This window comes from Mastomys coucha, unplaced genomic scaffold (genome assembly GCF_008632895.1).
Source record: "Mastomys coucha isolate ucsf_1 unplaced genomic scaffold, UCSF_Mcou_1 pScaffold22, whole genome shotgun sequence".
In the NCBI taxonomy this organism is placed as follows: Eukaryota; Metazoa; Chordata; class Mammalia; order Rodentia; family Muridae; genus Mastomys; species Mastomys coucha.
In genome coordinates this window covers 24,915,943-24,940,765 of record NW_022196905.1, presented here as the reverse complement: position 1 = coordinate 24,940,765, position 24,823 = coordinate 24,915,943, and the positions used below count along the sequence as shown (strand labels likewise).

At 44.5% G+C, this 24,823-nt stretch overlaps 1 protein-coding gene across 1 annotated transcript in view; it reads right to left on the bottom strand.

Moving 5' to 3' along the window:
- The window catches only part of Znrf3 (zinc and ring finger 3), a 159,889-nt gene that overhangs the window by 4,469 nt on the left and 130,597 nt on the right, over positions 1-24,823 (bottom strand). Inside the window, exons 3-8 of the mRNA XM_031339871.1 lie at positions 9,000-9,074; positions 8,190-8,321; positions 6,524-6,634; positions 5,260-5,427; positions 2,526-2,628; positions 18-1,715 (exon numbers count right to left, since the gene is read on the bottom strand). Of these exons, the coding sequence (XP_031195731.1) occupies positions 18-1,715; positions 2,526-2,628; positions 5,260-5,427; positions 6,524-6,634; positions 8,190-8,321; positions 9,000-9,074 (2,287 nt within the window). The remainder of the gene's footprint in view (positions 1-17; positions 1,716-2,525; positions 2,629-5,259; positions 5,428-6,523; positions 6,635-8,189; positions 8,322-8,999; positions 9,075-24,823) is intronic.

The following is a 24,823-nucleotide window of genomic DNA, read 5'->3' as shown; positions in this document are numbered from 1 at the left end:
CTGTCATCTGCTCTCACCTGAAGCCTCAGCAGCCAGGGCATGGGACTCCTGAGTGTCCTGGGGGGCACCTGAGAGGCTAGCCCTGGAAGCATCTGCCTCCTCTGGAGAGCAGCCAGGCTGCACCTCAGCTTGGTAACATGGAGCCCGTTCCTCTTCCCGGGTTGTCCCCAGACTCCAGTGGAGTCGGGGAACATCCAAGCCCAGTGCCCCACCCCAGGGGCTGTGGCTGTGCATCCCTTGGCAGTCTTGGGGCAAGCCCAAGTCACAGTCTACATCCTCTGGAATAATGGGGATGCGCTGGCTCAGGTCCCGGGGCCCTGCACAACAGCTGGGTGGGGGTTCCTCGGTGAGTGTGTACTGCACACTCACTGAATAGTCCTCAGTGTAGCAGCCATTGCCCCTGCCAGCATTGTGGGCCACCTGCTTCTCTTCATAGAAGCAGCAGGGCAGACCCTCATATTTCACCCCATCTGTTCTAGGATAATGGTCTGAGTGAAGGCCATACAGGCCCTGGGAGTTCCCTAGTTGGGGCTCCCCACTTGGAGGGTTGCAGTCCTCAAGGAACCGGGGACCCAGGAATAAGCTGCTGCCACCTGCAGTTGTTCCTATCCCAGAGCCCAGGGTGGAGGGCTGGGGCTCGAAGCAGCAAGCACATGATGGTCCCTCTGGGCCCCCTTTCCAGGTCCTCCTGAGGTCCAGGGCGGCCCCAGGAGAAACCTCGAGCCCCACTTCTGAGGTAGAGCTGTTGGGCCCTCTGGGTTCCAGCGAGGAGTTGCTGCTGTAGTTCATCTCCAGGCTGCAGGTGGACAGCTGGTCCCCTGAGGGAGAGGCAGGGCTTAGCCATGGCTCACCCCGCCCAGCACCTTGATTGTGTGCTGCTGGGAGCTCCTCTGGTGGAGGGGAGCCCTCAAGGTGCACAGCAGGCCCCCGGCTGCGGTAGATGAAGGGGTCATAGTCGCTGCTGAGGGAGCTTCGGAAGGTGGAACAGCTCCCGTATACACCTTGGTTGCTGACTTCTGTGCAGTCTACCACGGAGTCACTGGAAGAGCAGCGGCACTGGCCAGAGCTGTTGCTGCTGCTATCACTGCCAGGACAGTCAGCCAGGTAGCCACTACACACAGAACGGTGCCCGTGGTAGCAACTGAAGCTAGATGTGCTGCCGCTCTCCACATGGGCCGGAGAGGCCATATGCACCACTGTGGGGAAGAGCAGGCTGCTGCCACCACTTGGTGGGAAGGCACGGGATTGGCCCCTGGGTGTGACACTGGGTACTGGCTGGCCCTCCTGCTCTGGGTAGCTGAGACCCTGGAAGTAGTAGTGTTGGTACATGGTCTCATACTGGGAGAAGCAAGCTGCCTTGGAGAAGCTGCGGCTGCTGAACTTAGGCCTGCGGAAGGGATGAGCTGGTGAGTAGGCCCGGTGTTCCAGGCCACAGCGATGAGGGGCCAGAGTGTGGTCCAGGTGCAGGGGTGGGTAGCCACGGATGTAGGTGGGTGTTTGTGGAGAATAGAGGTTCTGCTCCCCATGCCGGTCCATGGTTAGCAGTGTGACAGGGTTGCCATGGGAGTCCATACTTGTCCTGGTAGGGTATGCTGGGATGGCGTTGGTCCTATGCACACGGCCTGGGTAATGTACTGGTAGGGTCACTCTTGGCTGCCGACCACGTGTAAGGTTGCTTGTCTCCACACAAACAGCACCTGGATTTCCCTTTTGTTCTGGAAGAGGTGGAGAAAACAAGGTAATGGGGTAGAGACTGAAGCATCAAGTGGAACTATGTGCCAGGGAAGTCTATACTTGACCCTACCACACTGTAAGCTGACTCCAAGTTGAGCTGAGCTGGTAGAGGCTGACCTGTCTCTTCTCCCACCTCCCCACATAGAGTCTACAGAGAGCAAAACAAACACAAAGATGAGAGTGCCCTGTACATGGGTACAGTGCAAACACTGCTATTGCATATTCATCATCCCCGTGTCCCTGGAAACAACCCTGTAGTATAGGCCTGGGCAGTCAGAGTTACTGTCATCTGTTAAAGAGATGGGGCCTTAGGCTTAGGGAGGCCAGGTCAGGATGCTGAGGGCTTTTTTTTTTTTTTTTTTCCCTCAGACTTGTACCCCAGACTGGCCTCCAACTTGCCACAAAACTAATGATGACCTTGAACTTCTGCTTCTACTTCCCAAGTATATACAAGTTTATATCACCATACCCAACTAGGATCCTATTTAACTAGAAACTCAAACTTGAACATAAGATGATTTTCTTTAGAGGGACTAAGGGAGCTGTCAAATCTAGGGCTCTGCACATACTAGGCTAACAGTCTACCACTGAGCCGAATCACTTGCAGCTCAAAGTGATCCTTAATGCCAGGTTCTGCTTAGAGTTTGTGCAACCAGCTTCTAAAACCTAAGGCCCACACCTGCAGGTCCGGAAGACCATGCTGTGTTGGTTTAGCTTGCTCATGAGCCTACAGCATCCATCATGCACTTGTCATACTTTGTAGGGTGTGTGGCAAGGCCTGTAATAGTTACCTATGATGTTGTGCCGACAGTGAGGGCAGGTATGGTGCTGCAGTAGCCATGGATCTACACACTTCCTGTGGAACCGATGGGTACAAGGGATGACCCGAAGCTCCTGCAGAGAGAGAGAAAGAACACAGACTGAAGGATGGGCTGAAGAGAGGGTACTTCTGCCTTCAGTCTCACACATATGCTTCCTTCAGTGGAGCCTATGGGGGACAGGAAGCCCTGTGCACTGTACTGGTGTCCCCTGCTGTAATATGGATCCTAAGTGTTCCTAGCTTGGCAGTACCAGTGAAGGGAGCCAAGTGGGACCTGGTCTCCTTTCTCCCTCTTTTTGTGTCCTCCTGGATAATTTTATTAGCAGGCAAGCAGTATGTCTCACCAGTTGCTCAGAGGAGAATGGAGGAGGGAAGAGAGCCATGCCACTTGAGTTAAGCTGGCCTAGAGTCAGATATATGGAGAAAGAGCAAGGGAGCCTACAGCATGAGAGAAAGCACGCTTGGAAAGGAAACAGAAGGAAAGGAGAAGGCCCACTCTTCTGAGCAATTCATGGCTGTGTGTTAGAAGACTTACAGGGCTGCATGACTGCCTTAATTTTTACTTTTAATTATGTGTATGCATGCTTGATATCTGTGCATATGAGTGTAGTTGTCTGAGAATAGAAGAGGGTGCTGGGAACTGAAGTCAGATCCTCTCCAAGACAGACATGCGCTCATAACTACTGAGGCACCTCTCCAGTCCTAGCCACTGAATATTCTTGCCATGGTATGCTGCCTCTCTATAAGTCTAATAAAGGACTGTGGTCAAGTGCATGGGTTAAAATGTCCAAAACTGGGCTGGAGAGACGATTCAGAAGTAAAGAGCACTGGCTGCTCTTCTAGAGGTCCAGAGTTCAGTTCCCAGCCACCACATGGTGGCTCATAACCATTTGTAATGGGATCCGATGACCTCTTCTGGCACACAGGTGTACATGTACACAGAGTACTCATATACATAAACCAAATAAAATCATTAAAAACAAAAGTCTAAAACTATGTGTTTAAACAAACCTTTGCTCTTTTATCTTTTATTACTGCAAGCATTTGTTACAGAAATGGAAAGTCAAGGTACTTCGCATTCTCTTCCCTAACTTTAAAGGCCGGTTTCATTTCTTGAAGTATGGCCCATAAGGAGAAGGAAACTGCCCAATCCACCTGCTCCAATCACAGCTATCAGGGCTAAAGGACAAGGAGCATAAGGAAGCAGATTTCTTTGTAGGAGCTGGAGGCACACCTAAGTACAAAGCCATAGGTCAAGGAACACAGGGCTTACAGGGAGAGTAATAAACACCCCAGGCCACCTATATTGCTATAGATCTGTGGTTCTCAATCTATGGGTCAAGACCTCAAAAAATTATTGGAAAATACAGATTTGTACATTAAGTTTCATAACAGTAGCAAAACTATAGTTATTTAGTAGTAATGAAAATTATCTTACGGTTGGAGGTCACCACAACATGAGAAACTACATTAAAGGGTCACAGCATTAGGAAGGTTGAGAACCACTTGGACTATAGATGGTTGCCTCTAAGTACCCTTGAATGAGGTCAAGTAGAAAAGGAACGCTTGATGGGGCCACTTGGTTTCTAAGGAAAGCAGTCAATTTGAAAGAAAACCACAGTATCTTCCTGACTTGTTCTTATTCCTTTCCTTTTCTTTTCCCTCCAGCCTGACACAGTGATATTCAAATAAATAGCCAATGTGGTGCTTTAGAATGCCTGTCTCAGGGTTGAAGAAATGGCTTAGTGGTTAAGAGCATTGGCTACTCTTCCAGAGGTTCTGAGTTCAATTTCTAGCAACCACATGGTAGCTCACAACCATCTGTAATGGGATCTGACGCCCTCTTATGGCACACAGGCATACATGCAAATAGAGTGCTCATATACATATATAAATAGATAACTCTTTAAAAAAAAAAAGACTGCTTGTATCTTCTCAACTAAATAGCCTTTGTGAGCATCTAGTATGCTGGTTGGTGTCACAAGTGCAGACACAGAATGAAGCCAGTTGCCAAGTTCACAAACCAAGAACCTGCCTGGGCTAGGTTAGAACCCAGGAGTCTGTACCTACAGTCTATGCAAGAGTATCATCCAAGGGCCTGTGTACAAACACACTTCCACCCAGTAATCTACACATTGGGGGGCCATCTTATTCAGGGGCTGTCCAAGGCCTGAACTCTCAGGCAGTTTGCTCCCTAGTTTGTATATACCTATCCACCTGGAGATAGACATAAAGGTAGCAAAATATGTGAATGGTGGTTCTAAGGTGATCCTGACACGTGCAACTATTAATAAAGAGCTAAAAGTGAAAACAAAAGGCATCAAATCTCTTGACTTTTTCCAAGTAAACTCATTACTTAACTAGTTCTTCAAAGCAAAGCAAGCAACTTGTTCTTACATCTACATATTTTCTGTCCAACGTGTGCATTTTTTCAAAGCCAGGATCTTAAACTCACAATCCTTTTGAGTAGCCTCTCAAGTGCTAAAACTACTGGCATGTGCTACTACCCTAGCCGACCATGTACTTATTAGCTAGACCATCTATTGAGTATTGTGTTTTCCTAACCCCAGGAAGAAATGTCTTTAGAAGCCTACACACTGAGTCTAGGTTGTGGGGAACTCTGGTCATGGTCATGGTGGTCCCCAGCCCCTCTTGGGGCCTGCATATCCCTCCCCACCCAAGGCAGGCCCTGTTTCTGCAGCTACCTCTCCATCAATGTACTTCTCCAGACAGATGGCACAGTCGGATGTGGAGCCACTGCTAAGTGTATCCAGGGCCCCACAGCTTCCTTCCCGGCGCCCCTTGTTCTTGGAGTTGAACTTTCTGGTTTCCATCTTCTCCAGAGCCTGCACGGCCAGTCTGTTCATGGAATTCTGCATGGCAGAGCATAGTCAGTGTTGGTACACGTTAACAGTGGTAGGCATACCCCAGGCCATGGCACTCAGGACACTGGGACAGACAAAGCTAATCTCACTTAGGTCAATCAAACAGATCCTTGAGAAACTGTTCAAAACTCATATTGCTATTGTATTTCCCATGACACTGACTCTACTATAAAGTCTTGTCTTCAAGAGGAAAGGCAATTCCCTGTCTCTAATACTTCCCAATTCTGTGCAACACTGGGTTTTAGAAGGCTATAGGCCAAATGTCCCTCCTTGTTGAAGGAAGCCAGGGGAATGAGACAGTTCATGTGAGTGCTCAGCATCTGATACACAGTGAGTGTACAAATACTAGCCCCTAATCCTGTCTTGTTGGTGGCCCTCAACCCTCCTGACAACTGAAACCTTCTCCTTTTGACAGTCACTATCTAAAGAACCGTCTCTTCCAAGATGTCACACTGCCACATATCTCAAAGTCTAGTTTCCTGCTTTCCCTCTTACCACCCTCTGCCTATAGGTACTTCTCTCTTGTAAGCCACAGTGATGGGGTTGCTAGAGCTACCTATAGCTACCTGTCCATCAACATTCAACAGATGGACCTGGCAGAGGCAAATTTCATCACAAGACCTAGAAGCCTGACAGTCTGTATTTCTGCCTACCTCAGATTTACGTAAGGAGCAAAGTCTCATACTCCAAAGCAGCATTATTTAAACATTTTCCTCAAAATACTAGTTTGGAACACCCCCAATGTGAGGCCTTTGTGGGTAGGCCTGCTCTTCTCAACATGAGGGCTCAGTATAAGGTCTAGTATCCTCTGAGCCACTGAGATAGCACAGGTGCCATAGACAACAGGCTGGTCAGATCCCTAACTTTCTTTTCTTTTTTGTTTTTAAGTTTTAAGAGACAGGGTTTCTTTGTGTAATAGCCTTGACTACATTCACTATGTAGATGAGGCTGGCCTCAAACTCAGAGACCCACCTACCTCTGCCTCCCAAGTACTGGGATTAAAAGAGTGTGCCACTACACCTGGTTCCCCTAGCTTTCATCAGGAACAGGGCAATGGGGTTTACAGGTTACTCCTAGGGGTTACCTGACTACGACGTTGCTTCAGCTTGATTTTGACAAGGAGAATGAGGCAGACCAAGGAGACCACGACGAAGAATGCCAGGAAAATCCCCATGTCAAAGTACTCGGTGGGTTGCTAGAATAGAACACAAATGCCATGAACCATGTTCTCTTTGGCCTGACTGGTGGGCACATGGCTATCAGTCCTGGTTGAGAAATGGAGTGGAGGAATGAGGACAGGGTCCCTCAGTGTGTAGGGAGCTCCTGGGGTTCTGCTCACATGCACAGCGATGGTGCCTTTAGTGTGGCCAGGATGAGGGTTGGGGAGCTAAAGTGGCCCGAGGCTTTCCAGTAGCTGAGAGAGCCATTTGCAGAGTTCAGCCTCCCATTAAAACACTGCAATGTCTGGTATAACTAGTGAGAAAAGCCCCTCTGCATAAACACAGATAATCACATAACTGTGACGAATTAGACGAAGGACTGCTGTGTTTAGGGAACAATGATTACTAACCATATATTTAATGGTTTACAACAACTTAGAAAATGGTACAGTGCTTCCACAAATATCAGCTTCCACTACAATGAGTCATATTTACCAAAGTTCCTTTTTCCTTTAAAAAGAAGCCAGCAAGTCAGGTCTGCAAACTTCCCTTGTGTCTTTTCTTGGGGTGAGGTAGGGGATGCAAGGCAGTATTTTTTCTAGGTTGGTATTCTACCTAGCTGGACTGAAGATGACCCTGGATTTCTAACTCTATAGCCACCACCTTCTAAGTACTGAGATCACAGTTGTGCCAGCACAGTGGTTATACAGTGCTGGGGAATGAACTTCACACTTTGTGGATACTAAGCAAGCCCTCTACCAAATGAGGTACACCTGGGAGTCTTTATCTCTTCTGTGCAGAATGCTGCCTTCTGTCATCTGAAGCTGCTTCACAACCAAGATGTGCATTTGGCCAATAAGAGCATGGCCCTAGTGAGATGCTGTGCTACCTAGCACTTGGTACAGGTGGAGCAATCATCCCACATGGGAACAACTCACTAATTGTGGGGAGGAGAGAAAACATATATGGAGTACTAGCTCCAGATTTCTAGAATGTTTTAGTCCAAGGCTGGGGAGAAGATGTCAGTTCCACAAACTTCCCTGGTTTCTTTTCTTGGGGTGAAGTATCAGTGGGCAGTAATATTGCTTCAGCACACTGAAGAGGCATCTGACTACTACTTGTCACTAAAATGTCAGTCTGAGGCCTGAGCAATTTCTAATGTTTTGAGTAATTCTTATTTGTGAGTCAGGGAGTTTCAAGTGAGTAATCTACATGATTGAAAGAAGGAAGTACAGGTTTTTTTTTTCATCTCTAGGTCAGATGGAGAGAAGGAAACAAAGGAAGCCAGGTGCTACAGGTGTCATCCTTCATCTTTCTCGGCTTGTCTTTTACAAGAATGAACTGCAAAGGGGCAATGCCAGGTTGGAGAAACCAGACTTCATAGCATACAATGTCTGTTTCCATAAGTTTTAAACAAATTTTTACAAATAAAGAAACATGGGTGAAAATCTCTCTGTCCTCCTGTGCCATAGTTGAGCTAAAAACTGTAGGAACATACATTACACCAGCATTCTAGATATAGGGACGAGGAGGCTAAATGCTCAAAGGAAACAAAGGCACCAATAGGACAACAGACAGGCTGCCACTCACTCGAGGAGGGAGGTGCTGGATCCTTGCTCGAGCTACTTTCTGCTTGTTGACAATGTTCATCAGCTTGATAGCATCTGCACCCTTCACATACACCACTGGCCTCTTAAGAGGGTCTTCTGAGCCTTGGTTTAGCTGACAAAGAAGAGAGGGTACTAGTTAAAGACATGCTTATTTAAGAAACAAGACAGGATTTGGAATGTGGCTCAGTGATAGAGTGCTTCTTTCATACATGCAAGGGTAAGCGTGCATGTGCTCGTTCGTCTCACACACACACACACACACACACACACACACACACACACACACACACACACACGAGAGGAAGAAAAGAATGCTAAGCCTCCATTTGGAAACCCTTCAAGCCTTCAAGAATTATAGCCTTGGGGTTTCCAGAAAGGTGAGGATAGGATGTTATACTTAAGATGGGCTGAGCCAGGTAGTGGTGGCACATGCCTTTAATCCCAGCACTTGGGAGGCAGAGGCAGGTGGATTTCTGAGTTTGAGGCCAGCCTGGTCTACAGAGTGAGTTCCAGGATAGCCAGGGCTACACAGAGAAACTCTGTCTCGAAAAACCAAAAGATGGGTTGAGCTGCCCAAAAACCCAGAGATTCTTTGAAAATGTCCCATATCCCTAAGTCCTCAACCCACAACTACTTGCTATCCTCTCTCAGGTATGATACCTGATACTCAAACACAGGCATATTACTTCAGCAGACAAGTAAAAGGATCTAAAATAAGGGTGTCAAAACAATGCCTACTCTAGATGACCAAAGCAAATGCCTCTTAGGACTCGTTATAGTAGTGGTTTACCTGGTCGATGGCTTCTGGGTTTTCAGATACATCAAAGATAACTGCAGTAGCTCCCCGCTGAACTGCTCTCTTGGCCTGGTGGAGTGAAAAACAGCAGGTTGGCAACTCTGTCCTCTGACTCTGCTATCACTGGCCTTATAAAGCAGGCATAGCTTCAAAATGCAGAACTGGACAGCAAGCAATGTCTGTGCCCCTGAGCAAGTTGATCCTTTTCCCTAAGCCTTGGCATTCTCACTTGCAAAACAGGAGACAATGCCACCTACTTTGTCCTATCTTCCTGAGAGCCCAAAGACTTAGAATGGGTGGGAATGAGTAACTGACTAGTGCAGAAGCCTGTCTCTCCCCGACCCCCAATCTAGCTGGAACATTAAAAACCAAGACTACAGATGGGCAGCTTGCCCAGACAACACAGAGGTATTGGTTTTGGTATTGCTGCTATAAACACACTGCCCCTGGCAACCAGAGTAAATGCTTTTGGTTTGTCTCTTGTGGTCCTTTCTTCCTTCCCATGTCATCCAGTTAAGATAGCATGTTGACTATTTCTAAATGAATTTCAAAATAGTCACTTTTAACTTGTGACACAAGCTGGAGACCTTTGGAGACTGGGGGTGGGGTTGGGGTTGGGTGGGTTATAAAAAACAATTTAGTGGGGATTTAGAGCAGTTAGCTGCCAAGCTAGGCTGCACATCAAAAACCACTTGGGAAGTTTGTAAAGCAGATTTCCTGGCTCCAACCACAGAGACTGGTTCAGTGGGGCTGGAGGCAGGCCCAGGAAGCTGAGTTCTGTAAGCTCTCAGGGACTTGGATAATCCTACCAGTTGGAAAACTAGAGGTCAGAAGGACAAGACAAGAAGGCTTAGAAACAAATGAGAAGTGATAGAATTTTTTTTGTTGTTGGGCTAGGGAGGGAGAAAAGATTCCCTTCCACCTCAATGAACTTTCTAATTTTATCTCCAGCTAAGTGAACAACAGAGTTGAGTCTGCAGAAGGAGGAGACATGAGACAGATCCTTGCTTTTAGGACTTGAACTCTTTTAACAGAGGCAGCCACTCTAAAAAAAATACAGGAAAAACAAAACAAATTCCCAAACCAGCATGCTAAAAGATGGGCAATTTCAGCCAGTGCTCAGAGGTCACATTACTATGGGCCTAAGTGTTTGAGAATAAATCCAAATTCCCCAGGAATAATCTGTCCTGACAGGTGCACAAACCCAATGGGCAAATACTTTACTACACCACTAGAGGGCGGTGTTACCCTGTTGCTTTTTAAGCCAATCCCCTGAACTTGAGACCAGGCAAGTCAAAATTTAGTGATATTGGGGATAAACTTCCTTGGAAGTTTTAAGAAACCCTGGAATCCTGGGTATAGTGCTATAGAATTTGTCCCTGTCCTACAGGCAGCTTCCTTAAAAACTAACTGATACCAAACGATCAGAAAGTTGCCTGATTGTTTCATCAGTCAGTGATCCCAAGTGAACACTGAGGTTCAGTATTTTTCTTCTAGGTAGTGCTGGGGTCAAACTTAGGCTTTGTTTATGCTAAGCAAGTGCTCTATCATTGCATCTTAAATCACCGGATCTCTTTTAGTTCCAGCCTCAGAACAGCTATGGCTGCAAGAAGCCAAGGTGGCAAGTTTGATTGTTCTCTTCCCTAGAACAGCAAGCAGCTCAGAGACTTGTGAGCAGGTTCTTGTGTTCCTGCCCCAGTGGTACCCTAGGCTTCTTCACAAACTCCATTCCTAGAGGATGAAATAAAGAGGGCTTCTCATATTTTTAACTCTGCTTTCAGCCAGGGATCCAGCATATTAAAGAGTACCTGTTGGGAGTGTGAGTTCAGCTATGTCCTGACTGGGAGTGCTTGCCCCTCCAGCTTTGATGCTGGCGCACCTGGAGAGGCTGGCAGCGACAGCAGCACCTGGGTAGGGAATACCTTCCTGGAACCTGCCTCAGGGAAACGCACAGCCAGAGGGCCTCGGGGCTTCCCAGTATTTCTTATTCCACAGGAACATGAATGTTCATTGTTCCAGAGGCACGATCCATTCAGGACAGACATCATGGAGCTAGAGGATGAACCCTGGGCCTCATTCATGCCAGGTATGTGCTTTACACTGGGCTCCACTCTCAGTCTTACAAAAGATGTTTTAAAACATACTTGCTTTCTTTGGGGAGGAAGGGGGTAGAGAATAAAGGGCTTAAATCCCATCTACAGCCCAACTTCAGACACAATTCACTAAAGCATGGACTCTAAGGACAAATATTGTGGCTGAGGAATGCTTAATTTTCAGTGAATTACATTAAAATTATATTTATGGAGGCTGGAGATGTAACACAATGGGTAGATTTGCCAACCATGCATGAAGCCTTAGCACTTTATATAAAATGATCCTCAGTGCTGCATAAAACTAGGTATGGTGCCTGTAATTCCAGCATTTGAGAGGTAGAGGCAGGAAGATTCCAAAGTTCAAGGTCAACCCAGCAACATAGAGAGTTTGAGGGCAGTTTGGACCATGTGAGACTTTAAAAAAAAAAAACAAAAAAACAAAACAAAACAAAAAAACCATATAAAATAGCAAAGGCAGGTGAATCTCTGAGTTCTGGACAAGCCTGATCAAGAGAGTTCCAGGACAGCCAGAGCTACAGAGAAACCTTGTCTCAAAAACAAAACAAAAATTATATCTTTCTGAATTAATCTGTATTTCCTGCACATATCAGGACTGATGGGAGGAGATCCTATTGAGACCTTGCCTGTTGAGAGATGGCTTTAGAAAAGACTGATGGCTGGGGATGTTACTCAGTGGTAAAGTGCTTGCCTAGTAGACATTAATCCTGAGTTTGCTTTATCTTCAAGAAAAGGTCACAATTAATCTTCATTTACAAAATGGAGTTTTCATTATATTTTAAAATCAAAGAATATTGCTTGGTTACACTTTTCCTCCTGACTCAATATAATTTTAAAAACCTGGAGTCAAATTCTTTGAGCAAATTTTCTTATCTTAGGTAATTTCCAATTTTATCTAGTAAACTTCCTGCCAGATTATTGTATTTCAAACAAATCTAAAACCTAGATAGAAGATTACTAGTCTTGTAACCAGTATATATAATATTATAGTATTATACCCCTAATGCTTTAGAAACTCTCAAGTCAAAGCTCCTTAAAAGAAAGGATGGGAAAGACAGCCTGGTGAACCTGGCCAGGGGAGGGTCAGTGGCAAGCTGGGTTCACAGGAGAGCAGTAACAAACCATTGCTCTGATTTCTGGATGATAGGGTAACAAGGAGTTGAGCTGTCCATAGCTGATGTATGTGTCAGCTGCTTATGGGAAGTTCTAATATATAAGGGTTCCAATCAATTTTTTGTGTGACTATTACTATTATAAATTTTTATTTAATTTTAAATTTTATTTGTATTATACTAGTGTTTTACCTGCATTCATGTCTGTGAGGGTGTTGGGTCCCCTGGAACTGGAGTTACAGACAGTTGTAAGCTCCTCCATGAGTGCTGAGAACTGAAACCCAGGTCCCCTGGAAGAGCAGTCGGTGGCATCTCTCCAGCCCTGTTTTTTTTTTTTGTGTTTGTTTTTTTTTTTGGATTTTCAAGACAGGGTTTCTCTGTATAACTCTGGCTGTCCTGGAATTTACTCTGTAGACCAGGTTGGCCTCGAACTCAGAAATCCGCCTGTCTCTGCCTCCCAAGTGCTGGGATTAAAGGCGTGCGCCACCACCGCCCAGCTTGTTTTTTTTTTTTTTTAAAAAGAAGGTATTATAGCCTAGGCTGCTCTTGAACTCATGATCCTGCTGCCTCAGCAACTCAAGTGCTGAGATTACAGGTATGTAGCACATGCTTTAAATTTGCTTGTTCTGAGACAAGATCTCTCACTATGTAGCCTTGGATGCTCTGAAACTTACTAGGTACAAACCAGGCTGGTTTCCACTCATAGGGCTCCTCCTACCTCTGCCTCTGAGTGCTGGGATTAAAGGTGTGTGCCAATGGTGATATGTCCTTTCAAAAACTACTCCTTTTGGAGGGCTGTACTAGGGCCTCACATGTGCTAGGTAAGCAATCTATCACCAGTTCTTTTTTTTTTCCCCTTTCATTTTTTTACTTTGACACAGGATCTCTCCAAGTTGCCCAGGCATGTTTTGACTTTGTAGTCCCCTACCTTGTCTTCCTAAGCACCTGAGATTATAGTCCTTCACCATCAGGCCTGGGTTTTTCTCATGTATTTTTGATATCTGTACTATTTCTGTTTTCTACTATTATAGTAAATGGATTTTGACTTTCATTCCAATTTCCTTAAGGCAGAAATACTACCAAAGAAACAGGAAGATTATTAAGAATCTTCACAGAATATGCTTCTTAGATTTCATTCAAGCTTGTATTAATGACAAAGTAAGATGACATAAATGAACAACATAGGCAGGCAAGGGCTAGCTACATTCTCTGTGGCACATGTCTTAAAATATGAGTGGCCTTACATGCAAACACCTCATTCAGGTACTATACATGTCCTGTGTATAATAGATACTCCTAGGGGTCAACAGGTAGATGTTATAGGTTGCATTTGTATACTTCATAAGGCCTAGCAAAACAGATGGCCCCAGACCATCTCAATATAATTAACATAGCAGTGAGGAATGGTCTAATTCCATTTGCATTACCATTTACTAATCTAGCTGTAATAACAGTAGTTATTAGCGAGTCTAACAGTAATATTAGCCATATTACTATGTGTGCTAAGCCCTGGGAACATATATAGCACTGAACAGCAGACACAGTGGCAGGTCTTTGTCCTTATAGAGCACATCATCTGCATTTGATGACTGTGGAACAATATCATTCTTGTGGGCAGCACCAGGAAGGGTTGGTGTTTTTAGTTCAGGGGGTATAAGGAAAGAGATGAAGATCACAAGATTGCTTATCCTGTCTCTAGAGTGGCTTTTCCCAAAGTGCATATATGAGAATGACCTATTTTCCTGGCTGGTATCATCTGGAAGCTCAGCATATTCTAGAGCTATCTGTGATGTATGTGAAGCATATCCATGTTTGGGCATCTCCAGACTACCCAGCATTAGAGAGCCTTCCAAACCAATGTGTATAATACCTTCCCTGCTGTGAAGCAGGCTTTGTTTGGATTAATACTCCATGGTGTGCAGCATGCTTGGGTGAAAGAATTATCAAAACCCCTCTCTCATCTCTTTCTCTCATAGGTGGAAGGATCGATACTTTGCTCTGATAGCAAATAACTAAATAATGCGCACATCCACAACTTAACAGAAATGGTGATTATTGGTATGAAAACATTCAATTACACAGTTCTATGAACAATTTAAGATAGCCAAATAACTGTGTCATAGGAACTTCAGGAAAGACGTAAACAGGACCTTTTTGGAAGCATCTATCATAATGCACCTGATAATAATCTCTGAGTAAAGCACTCTTTCTTAAGCAAGGTGAAGGTGCCGGGGTCTCTTCCCTTTACTCTATGAACACACTCAGAGAGCTCTCAAATGTGCTTACAAATAGCGGCTTAACCTAAGTGGGCAGAAATGACGACAGTAGGGAATTCATGGTACTGGAGGTCCAAGGACTGCTTCCCTTGACTTGGCACCAGCTTTCTGCTTCAGATTGGGTTTCTTCAAACTTCTGCAGCTATTTCCAGAGCAGGGCAGAGTATATTATCTCAGACACTTGTGGGATGTTTCTTGAGTAGGACAATGTGGGAGCCATGGGCCTATGATTCATTCAATCCTGACTTTTAAGTTGCTTGTGGTGGTGCATATCTGTCATTCTAGCACTCAGGAGGCTGGAGCAGATGCATCATTGCAAGTCTGAGTTAGTCAGATGTATAAAGAGTTTAGGAACACATGGTGAGACACTGTCTTGAAAAATCCAAAGAAATGAAACCAAATAAAAGCAATTCTTTCTTCCCTACAACTTGAGCTCCCTTCTCAAGGTGGTTGGTGCATAGAAACTGTAGTCTTGTTGCTTTACCCTTACATTTAACTGCTTACCAAACTATATTGATTTCAACTTCCAAATCTACTTACTATTTTTCTCCACTGTTGCAACCCTCTCACTACCTTGTGAGTCACAACTATTTGATCCCTGGGGCTCTCCCTACCCAGCTAGTCTTACCCACAGCACAGCACAAGGACCTTTCTCAGTCTGGAATCTATATTGCTTTTTAGGGCTGCTTAAAATTTGACCTCCCTTGCTAACTGCTTCCAAACTTAACAGCCCACTCCCTTTTACCGAAAGTTCTCCTATTGGTTCTCTGAGTGTCCTCACCATTGCAGGCTGTAGCATGCAGCACCCCTTAGAGCTCAGTTTTACCTCACTTAACTTGCCCTTCATGGCATTACCTAACTCATGCACCTAGCTCCATATTGCAGCACCAATCTTCAAAAGCTTCCCACACTAGAGGGCATCCTGGCTGTCAGACTTCTTTACAGTTGATTCTCAGCACCAGGGAACTGCCTAACCCTGCTGCGCTCATACAGCATCAGTTTTACTCAGTAGTAAGCACAATACCTGGCCTTTGCTGCTGCCAACACTGACTGCAGCTCACTCCTGACCAACAGGAATCCTGTGGATCCTCCAACTCTTCGATCAGGAATGGTCTGTTTAGCTATGTTTTCTTGGAACTTGGAATCTGCAGTCTTCACACTTTGAATTTCAAGACCTGCCTTCTTATTTGCACTATCTTCTATTGTACTGCTGAGGAGGTTTTTGAATTCTAAGGCAGACATCTTGTCTCTGGCCAGTCTTAAACTCAAAAGTGGCTCTTAGACTCTGGGCTTTGTACACACACATTTCTGGATTTCAAAGCAATCTCTCAAACAAAAAACAAAAAACCCCCCAAAAAGCCAAACCAAACAACAAACCTGTACATTTACAGTGTGTGCTGTGTCCCTTCTCTCTCTGGAGGAAAAAAGTGAATTTTCCTTAGAATTCCAACTAGGAAAAACTAGCCAGATGACTACCCTTGGATATGTGTCCTTGGCCTTCCTCTGGCCTAGAGGACAGATGGAATCTATCCTACCACTTGCAAAATAGAACAAGGCACAGGACCCGTTGAGACATAGAACATGGCACTCTAGGAGTACTGGCTGGAGAAACCACAGCTTCACAGCTTTTAAGCACCAACATGAGAGACACCATTCTTTTCTGTACCCTTCAGACTTGCAGAATGGCAGTAACAAGCTTCTGATGTTGTACAGGGTCCTGAGTGTTGCTAGGGAGGACATGTAGGGGAAAGTGGTGGTGGCTGTTCATACCAATGGAGATCAACCAGTAGACCTATGGGCTGACCACACCTACCACCACCATCAGCTCTCTCTTGGTGGGTCTTCCTGGTCCAAGCAGCCACTCATTGGGTCCTTGTATATCCCTTCTCTCTGGAGATCACTAAATGGATTTTAAACCTTCACTCCTCACTTTTTCCTTCCTTCGATTTCCTCTAGGCAGTAACCACCCAGGCACCAGGCTCTTGCATATTCTGCACAGCCCCTGTGCCCTAAAGCATGAGTCACCAGGCAAAGGGGCTCAGAGAGGACTCACCAAGGGCCCTGTTTTCCGAGAGAAACTTTTCATTCCATAGGAAATGAGGTCACACACCAGGGTACACAGGGAACCAGTGAGAAAAACTTGGTGCCAAGAAACAAGGTGGGGGTGGTGGTGATGGTTATGTTAAAAGAAATGGGGAAACCTGACACAAGCCACCAGGAGAGATCACCTGTCTCTGGAGTAATTTGTACTAGACGCACACGAATAAAAAACAAACAAAAAATAGTCCTGATTTCCTCTAAAGTACATACAGCATATCTGAGTTTACCAAGTCACATTTGGAAGGCATTTTGTTAGCTTATTGCAGGCCCTAGAGTCCCCAATTCAAAAGAAGACCAGCACAGAAAGAGGACCAAAGGATGGGGTTGCAGATAGGGTTACTTCATCCAGGGTAGGAGGGGAGGGTGGCGACATAGTGCTGCCCGCTCCACTGACTTGGCTCCTCATTCCAGGGCTTGGCTGCAGCCTGGCCTGACCTTCCAGGTTTCCCTGGCAAGTGATCAAAGCTCTGAAGCCACAAACACAGTTCAGAATTCAGAGGCCCTGCGGCCAACCTCCCCCCCCCCAGTCACCCCTCTGAGTCCCCCTCCCCCATGACTGCCTTTCTGCCAGCTCCCATCCGGCTTCACTAAGAAAGGGCTCTCCCACCAGCTGCACTCCTACCCACCAGAAGATATTTCTTGCCATAATTAAAGTCATTAAGCCTCCAAAGGCTTCCATGGGCTTCAAGTTCTAAGTTCCTGAGAGAGGATGAAGGATTTTTAAGTCCTAGTTAAGATTATGCTGATCTATTCAGGAGACATGTAGCAGCGAGAATTCAGCGGTTAAGTTAATGGTTAAGGCTGCCTAAGTTTAAACAGTGTTATTTATTCTCAAAATATGCAGCAGCCTCCACTTAATTCCTACTAATTAAAGGAACCAACAGAAGAGGCTGGAGTCTGTAGTCACGTACGGCGCCGATGCACAGGTTGGGAGTCTTTTCACAATCAGAAACTACTGGGTGTTAAACGGAAATGCATTTCCTTAGATCTTAATCTCAAACACAGACTTTTAGATCAGTTCCAAGAAACACAATGGTCCCCTTTGTTTTAACACCTGACGAGGAGTACCAAAAACTCAGGAGAGCCTGTGCACACCCTCCTGTTCCATCCATCCTTCTGGGTGAATGAAGGACGTTATGGAAAAATGGCTGTAGAGCTGTCTATGCCTGAAAGAGGAACTTGCAGAGGACTTGGAAGCTGTTACCTTGCCTTGGGAGGTTCTGAAAGTCCCATTTCAGGCCAGATCTTATTAGGTCTGTAACTGGAAACCTCAAAAAAGGGCCACTGCCTTCTGTACATGTGGCAACTAATTAATATAAACAAGTGTTAATTAGGTGGCAGAACCAGGCTTAACAAACTTGCCTGCAAAGTCTGAACACCTAGGGCCACTGGAAAATAAGGGCAGGCTCTTGTAGCAAGGAGCTTCATTCTTAAGGTTGGCCCACTGAGGGAGAAACTGGGAACTGAAAAATAAATAAAATAAAAATCACAGGCCGGTGAGGTGGTTCAGGGGGTAAGAACATCTGCCATCAAGTCTGAGAGTTCAGTTTGATCCCTACGAATCTATGTTCTGATGCTGATGGGCTAATGGAGTCTGGATCTAATTAAGCAGAGCCCAGCAAAACTTGCAATGAGGTAAAAGAATATACTACAATACTCTTTAATTAGGTAGTAAACAGATTTAAAAACAAAATCAAAACAAGAACATTCTGACTATACAACTTTAACACTAAGCACAAGATATCCTTGACACACACACACACACACACACACACACACACACACACACACACATATATATATATATATATATACACTATTCCTCAGTTCCTCATTAGTGTGTACTCACAGTTCACCTGCCACTTGGAAGGCGCTTACACACATGCAGGTGGACTCTCAGCCTTCAAACACCAAGTTCTCTTCACCTTGCTTAGAGACCTGTGTTGCCATTGTAGTTTCTCCCTAGAAGGATAGTTCTAGGAAGGACTGAAAGGACTGGGAGCTAGCACAGGGCTGTCTTGGGGGTGGATTAAGGGGATGATAAGCTAGATCTTCTGCTATCACCACACGTCTTGTCACTAGCAATAGTGACTGGAAGCATGAAACTTCAGAAGAGAAAGTAAAATACTTATTAATGTATGAAGCAAGACACTTGGTGCTTCCAAATGGTACTGAATGTGCTCAACTGCAAGGCCAGGGCAGCTGGCTCCACTACAGTGCTGGAAGCTTATAAGTTATATATCTTGTCTATGGTCATGGATTAGAGGGTTGACATTTGACCTAAACCTCGTTCCCGTCCCATCCCATCCCATCCCATCCCATCCCATCCCATCCCATCCCATCCCATCCCAGAGAAGTTCTTATCTTCTCCCATTTGGAAACATGAGTGCTGAACCTCAAAATACTTCATTGATAGTTTAAACAAACAAGTGTTATACTGGCCAAGTTTAGAAGAGCAGACTTATAATCCCACTTACTTGGCAGGTCAGTATGGGCCCTGCCACAACATAAAAACAAGAGGGCTGAGGCCTAGTAGTACAGCTGTTACCTAGCATGTATAAGACCTTAACTCCTTGTTTGGTGAGTGTCACTTTCCATAGTACCACAAGGAAGTTCTGGATAGCTTTTTTATCTTTTAAACATTTATTTCCTTTTATGCGTCTTGAGTGTTTGTTTGCATACTTGTATATGTACATGACTGCTGTGTCTATATAGGTCAGAAGAGGGATCAGATCCCCTAGAGCTGGAGTTACAGGTGGTTGTGAATTGCTACGTGGATGCTGGGAACCAAACCTGGATTTTCCACAAGAACAGCAAGTGCTCTTAGTCCTTGAGCCATCTTTCCTGAGCCCTTTCCAGGCCCCACTTAGTTCTTGGTTAACTCATTTGGTCTTTTTCCTCTTTAAAACTTGTTAAAAATGTTACATAAATCAAATATTCAACATAGAGGAGTCTTATTCCCTCCAGTTACCTATTGTACTACCTCATAAGAGGTCATCTCAGGGAGGTGCTGAAGGAGCTTCCTTCTTTCCCTTCAGGCTAACAGCTTGGAAAGACTGTTCTGATCAGACAAGGCTGTTTCATTCAGTGGTGTGAGTGCCATTGGTATTTAGGCCAATGTAAGTTCATAAACAGGGCAGTTCTCACCCTGACTACTTGTTCTTTGCTTATTAATTTTTATTTTTGAGACAGAGTCTATGTATCTCTAACTGTCCTGAACTTGTTATGTAGATCAGGCTAACACTGAACTCACAGAGATCCACTCACCTCTACCCCCTCCTCTGCTGGTGTTAAATGCCTGTGTCACAATGCGGAGCTCGCTCGCTCTCTCTCTACTTTTTTAAAAATTGATTTAAGTTTTATTGCATTATGATGAGAAAAGATACATAATTTGAGTTTATCTGAATTTGTTAACATTTAAAAACATATTTTAAGTAAATAGAATTTCATCACATTCTTCTTTTCTTTTTGTACCCCAACTCCTCCCAGAGACCCCCCTCTCCAATACCTGCAATATCCTTTTATTTTGTCATATTCTTTAAAATTTATAAAATATTATAACAATAAAAATGAGTAGTATAAAAGTTGTTTGATATAAAACAATCAATTAAACAGTCTTAAGAAGCTTGTATGCAGCAATACTGAAAATACATACGTTTTTCTCAATATAAATTTTAAATAACTCCAAACATATTAGCTGTGTATTTTAAAGATTTATTTATTTATTTTTTATGTGTATGAGTACACTGTAGGTGTACAGATGGCTGTGAGCCATCATGTGGCTGCTGGAAATTGAACTCAGGATGGCTCGCTCCGGCCCGCTCACTCCGGAGTAATACACTGTAGCTGACTTCAGATGCACCAGAAGAGGGCATCAGATCTCATTACGGGTGGTTGTGAGCCACCATGTGGTTGCTGGGATCTGAACTCAGAACCTTCGGAAGAGCATCTCGCCAGCCCCAGCTGTGTATTTTAAAATAATACATCACTATTAGTTTTTTTTAAATGAACATAAATAAAGTCTTTTTGTTTGTTTGTTTGTTTGTTTTGTTTTTAGTAGAGTTTAAAATCTTGGCTCTTACTATGGTACAAGCCCAAAATAAGAACTATTTTTAGACATTGGAGTTTGTTGTAATAAGACTGTCTTTCAATGCCCCTCATATCACCAAAGGATTTTACCTCCCTGGTAGCTAAGCTAAGAGTGGACAGTTCTGCTGTGCCAAGGAGTGAACTGGAGGCACGATCAGATTTCCTGCTATGGTCAAAGCTATTTGACTGGAGTGATTGTTTTCATTCTCAGCCCACAGAGAACAGGTTAAATTCATTTAAGAAATGGTGTGTGTATTGAGATGGTCTATCCAAGAAGTCACTCACCAACTGTTTCAATGAACAATGGTTCTGCTTGGAGGATGGCACAGACATTAGGTGCAGGTAAGAATCTGGTTCATTGGCTGTGATGATTTTGAAAAGCATTCATCTCAGAGAAAGAGTAACTTATAAAGTTTTCTTCTTCAAAACTGATAGAATAGTTACAAACATCAAGCAAAGCATTCAGTCTCACTCTTTGTTGTTCTCTTATAAGCCACCTCCCAAGTTAATTGTTTATGTTTCTTTTGGCTGTATAAATAATTTTGAAATATGTAAGCTGTTGTAAAAACCACAGTATAGTGTAAAAACATCAAATAAACAATCCTACTAATAGAGAGGCTGAGATAGGAGAAGCATGGGTTCAAGACCATTATGTGGTACCCGGCAAGACACTGTCAGGTAAAAACAAGCAGAAAATGTATATGAATTGTATAATATTGGACCTATTTTCTTTGACTGTTGTGTCAATGTTTTCTATGGTATCTTCTGCCCCTGAGATTCTCTCTTCTATCTCTTGTATTCTGTTGGTGATCCTTGCCATTTATGACTCCTGATCTCTTCCCTAGGTTTTCTATCTCCATGGTTGTTTCCCTTTGTGATTTCTTTATTGTTTCTATTTCCATTTTTAGATCCTGGATGGTTTTGTTTATTTCTTTCACCTGTTTGTGTTTTCCTGTAGTTCTTTAAGAGAGTTATTTATGTCTTTCTTAATGTCCTCTATCATCATCATGAGAAGTGATTTTTGGATCCGAGTCTTGCTTTTCCAGTGTGATGGTGTGTCTAGGACTTGCTATGGTGGGAGAATTGGGTTCTGATGATACCAAGTAACCTTGGTTTCTGTTGCTTATGTTCTTACGCTTGCCTCCTGCCATCTGGTTATCTCTAGTGTTACCTGCCCTGGCTAAATCAGACTGGGGCCTGTCCTTTCTGTGATCTTGGTTGATATCAGAACTCCTCAGAGTAAAGCTGTCTCTGTGATCCTGTGATCCTGGGCTAATTAGAGCGCCTGGGAGTACAGTTTCCTCTGGGAATTATGGGACTTGCTGTAGAGTTTGTGCCCAAGGTCTGCTCAGGGCACCAGCCTAGACAGACCGGAAGGAACCAGTGCCACTGATTTGGTGGAGTTCCTGTGTGCCTGAGTCCTGCAGGTCCCAGTTATTCCCAGTGTTGGGATAGATGTTGTGTCCTCCTCACTTCTGATCCTCTGATCCTGGGTGTGTTAGAGGGCCTGGGAGTAGAGCTTCCTCTGGGTGTTGTGGGACTGGCTGCAGAATTTGCGCCCAAGGTCTGCTCAGGGCATCCGCCCAAACAGACTGGAAGCAACCCCTGCCACTGGGCTGGTGGAGTTCCTGTGTGCCTGGGTCCCACTGGTCACAGTTACTCCTGGTGTTGTGACAGATCTCTCTCTAGTTTTTAAGGATATATCCACTTATGTCTTTTCAATATTGTTTCAATTTTGAACATTATTATTAGAGGAGTTTAACAATGATTGTTTAATTACCTAAACCCCTCACCAAGATAATTTATAACATCACATCTTTCTTCAGGCAAGAACAGGCACAACTCTCCCAGCTCCCTATCTCATCCTGCTAGTCTTATGTGTCTACAAGTAGTTTGATGACACTGCACTAAGGTGACCTTCAGGACTAGCACAGGCTAACGGTCAGGTGACATGAGCTCAGGTTAGCCACCTAGCTTTTATTTTAGCTCTGTCATGCAGGAAAGGAAGGGAGTTGAAACTCTTGGAATTGCAATCCTGACTCACTGTTTTAATTCCATGACAGGGAGTGTGTAAGGGAAAGCCTGCCTTTACTCTGGGTCCTCGGGGGTTAAATTGATAGCACACTCATAGTGGCTGGGAGGGCTAATCCAAAAGATACAGGGATTCAGATCTAAGAACCACACACATCTCCCTCCTACGAAAACAGCATATACTCTACATTTCTTGATGGATTCTTACGTTCCCCTTGATGGTTGCATATAGTATGTATTCTTTTGAAGAAAGAGGGAAATTCATTCTCTGATCCTTCCTGAGGGTGTTGGGTCTGCATGAAGCAGGAAGGCCCTTAAAAACCACAGTGAGTTGACCTGAAGATTTCTGGAGGTTGATGTGACATACTGTGTACTCCTAATACCACAGGAAAAAAAAAATCACACAATGGCAAGAAATAAAGCCATGGAATGATCAGGCACAGGGTGGCAGTGGGGAATGCCTAGGGAACTTGTTAAAGACTCCCCCTGGAGCTAGAATGATGGCTCAGTGGTGAATAGTGCTTGCTTTTCTTCCAGAGATTCCAGTTTTGTTCCCAGGACCCTTGCTGGGAAGTTTACACTGCACTAAGGTAACCTTCAGGACTAGCACAGACCATCTTTACTAATCTCTACAGAGCAAAGACCATCTCTACTAATCTCTACAGAGCACAGACCATCTCTACTGATCTCTGCAGACACCTGCATATACATGGTACATTCTCTCTCTCTCTCTCTCTCTCTCTCTCTCTCTCTCTCTCTCTCTCTCTCTCTCTCTCTCTCTCTCTTCTCCCTATACCCCCTCTATGGGGGAAAAAAAAAGACTCCTCCCAGAGACAACTGAGAAGACCTGCTGGAGATACACTGGGACCTGTTAGGTCTGAAAGCTCTTCAGACCTGGAGGATAAGAAGAGTGGAGGTGGAAATATGGCAGGGTATGCACCCTTACTCTAACTCTCCAAATCCTTGGCTTTTTTCCCACCTAGAATGACCCAATTCCTTCTTCAACTATATTTTTGGTTTTCAAGAAATCCACTTAACTATTCTAACTCAGACTAAAGGAGAGCCTTGTTAAAGGGACAATGTGCTTTTAGGATACCAAGCAATGGGGCTGTTGTAACGTCTGGGGAAAGTACCTCTAAAGCAGATGTCTGGGTCCTTCACAGTCAAGGCCTTGTGAAGTTCTTAAACAGACCCACCCCACTCTCATTCCTGGTCACAGCTCTTGACAAAGCACCTACAATCCAAGAGATACATAAATGCTGGCCTGATATATAGCTGTGGGCATGAACAAGGAAAGCTTTGGTAGTTTAGGGCAGATTCCCGGCTCCTGGGTCCAGGCGTTTGGTTTCTACTCCACAGGAGCTCTGGACTTTGTATAGGATCCCTTCCTTCTGGTCAAACAGAACAATAGCATAATAGATGGGTGGTGCATGCCTTTAATCCCAGCACTTGGGAGGCAGAGGCAGGCGGATTTGTGAGTTGAGGTCACCCTGGTCTACAGAGTGAGTTCCAGGACAGCCAGGGCTGTACAGTGAAACCCTGTCTCGAAAAAAACAAAAAACAAAAAAACAAAACAAAACAAAACAAAAAACCGGGAAGAAGAATCTCAAGGACATAATTTTGACTTCAAGTCTCCACTTTCTTGAACTAAGCTCTCAAACATACTCACAAGCTGTGCTTATCAACTCACAGTACTTCCAAGTCAAACTCCCAAGTTCTGTCATCAGGGGTTGTCCTAGCAACTGGGATAGTGGGTGTGGTGAGAGATGTAGGAGTTGAGGTCATGAGATACGTTATAAAACAAAGAATGGGTTAGACTGGAAAGTCTGAAAATCAGGGTCTAATTTAAAGAGTAAGTGCTATAATCAGATTCCTATAGACCAATAGGTGAAGACTGCTTTTTTAATGCATACTCATTGTCCAAATTCTTCTAGTCCTGGACCTTATTAAAGAGCCATTACAATCGAAGTACTGATGGAAAGAGAAGGATAAAACAAGGACAGCTTAGTCCTAAAAACTGACACTCATGGTCACATCAATAAGCACAGAAGAAGGGCTCTGCAAAGGTAATTCTGGGGTATATGGTAGTATTGTACTAT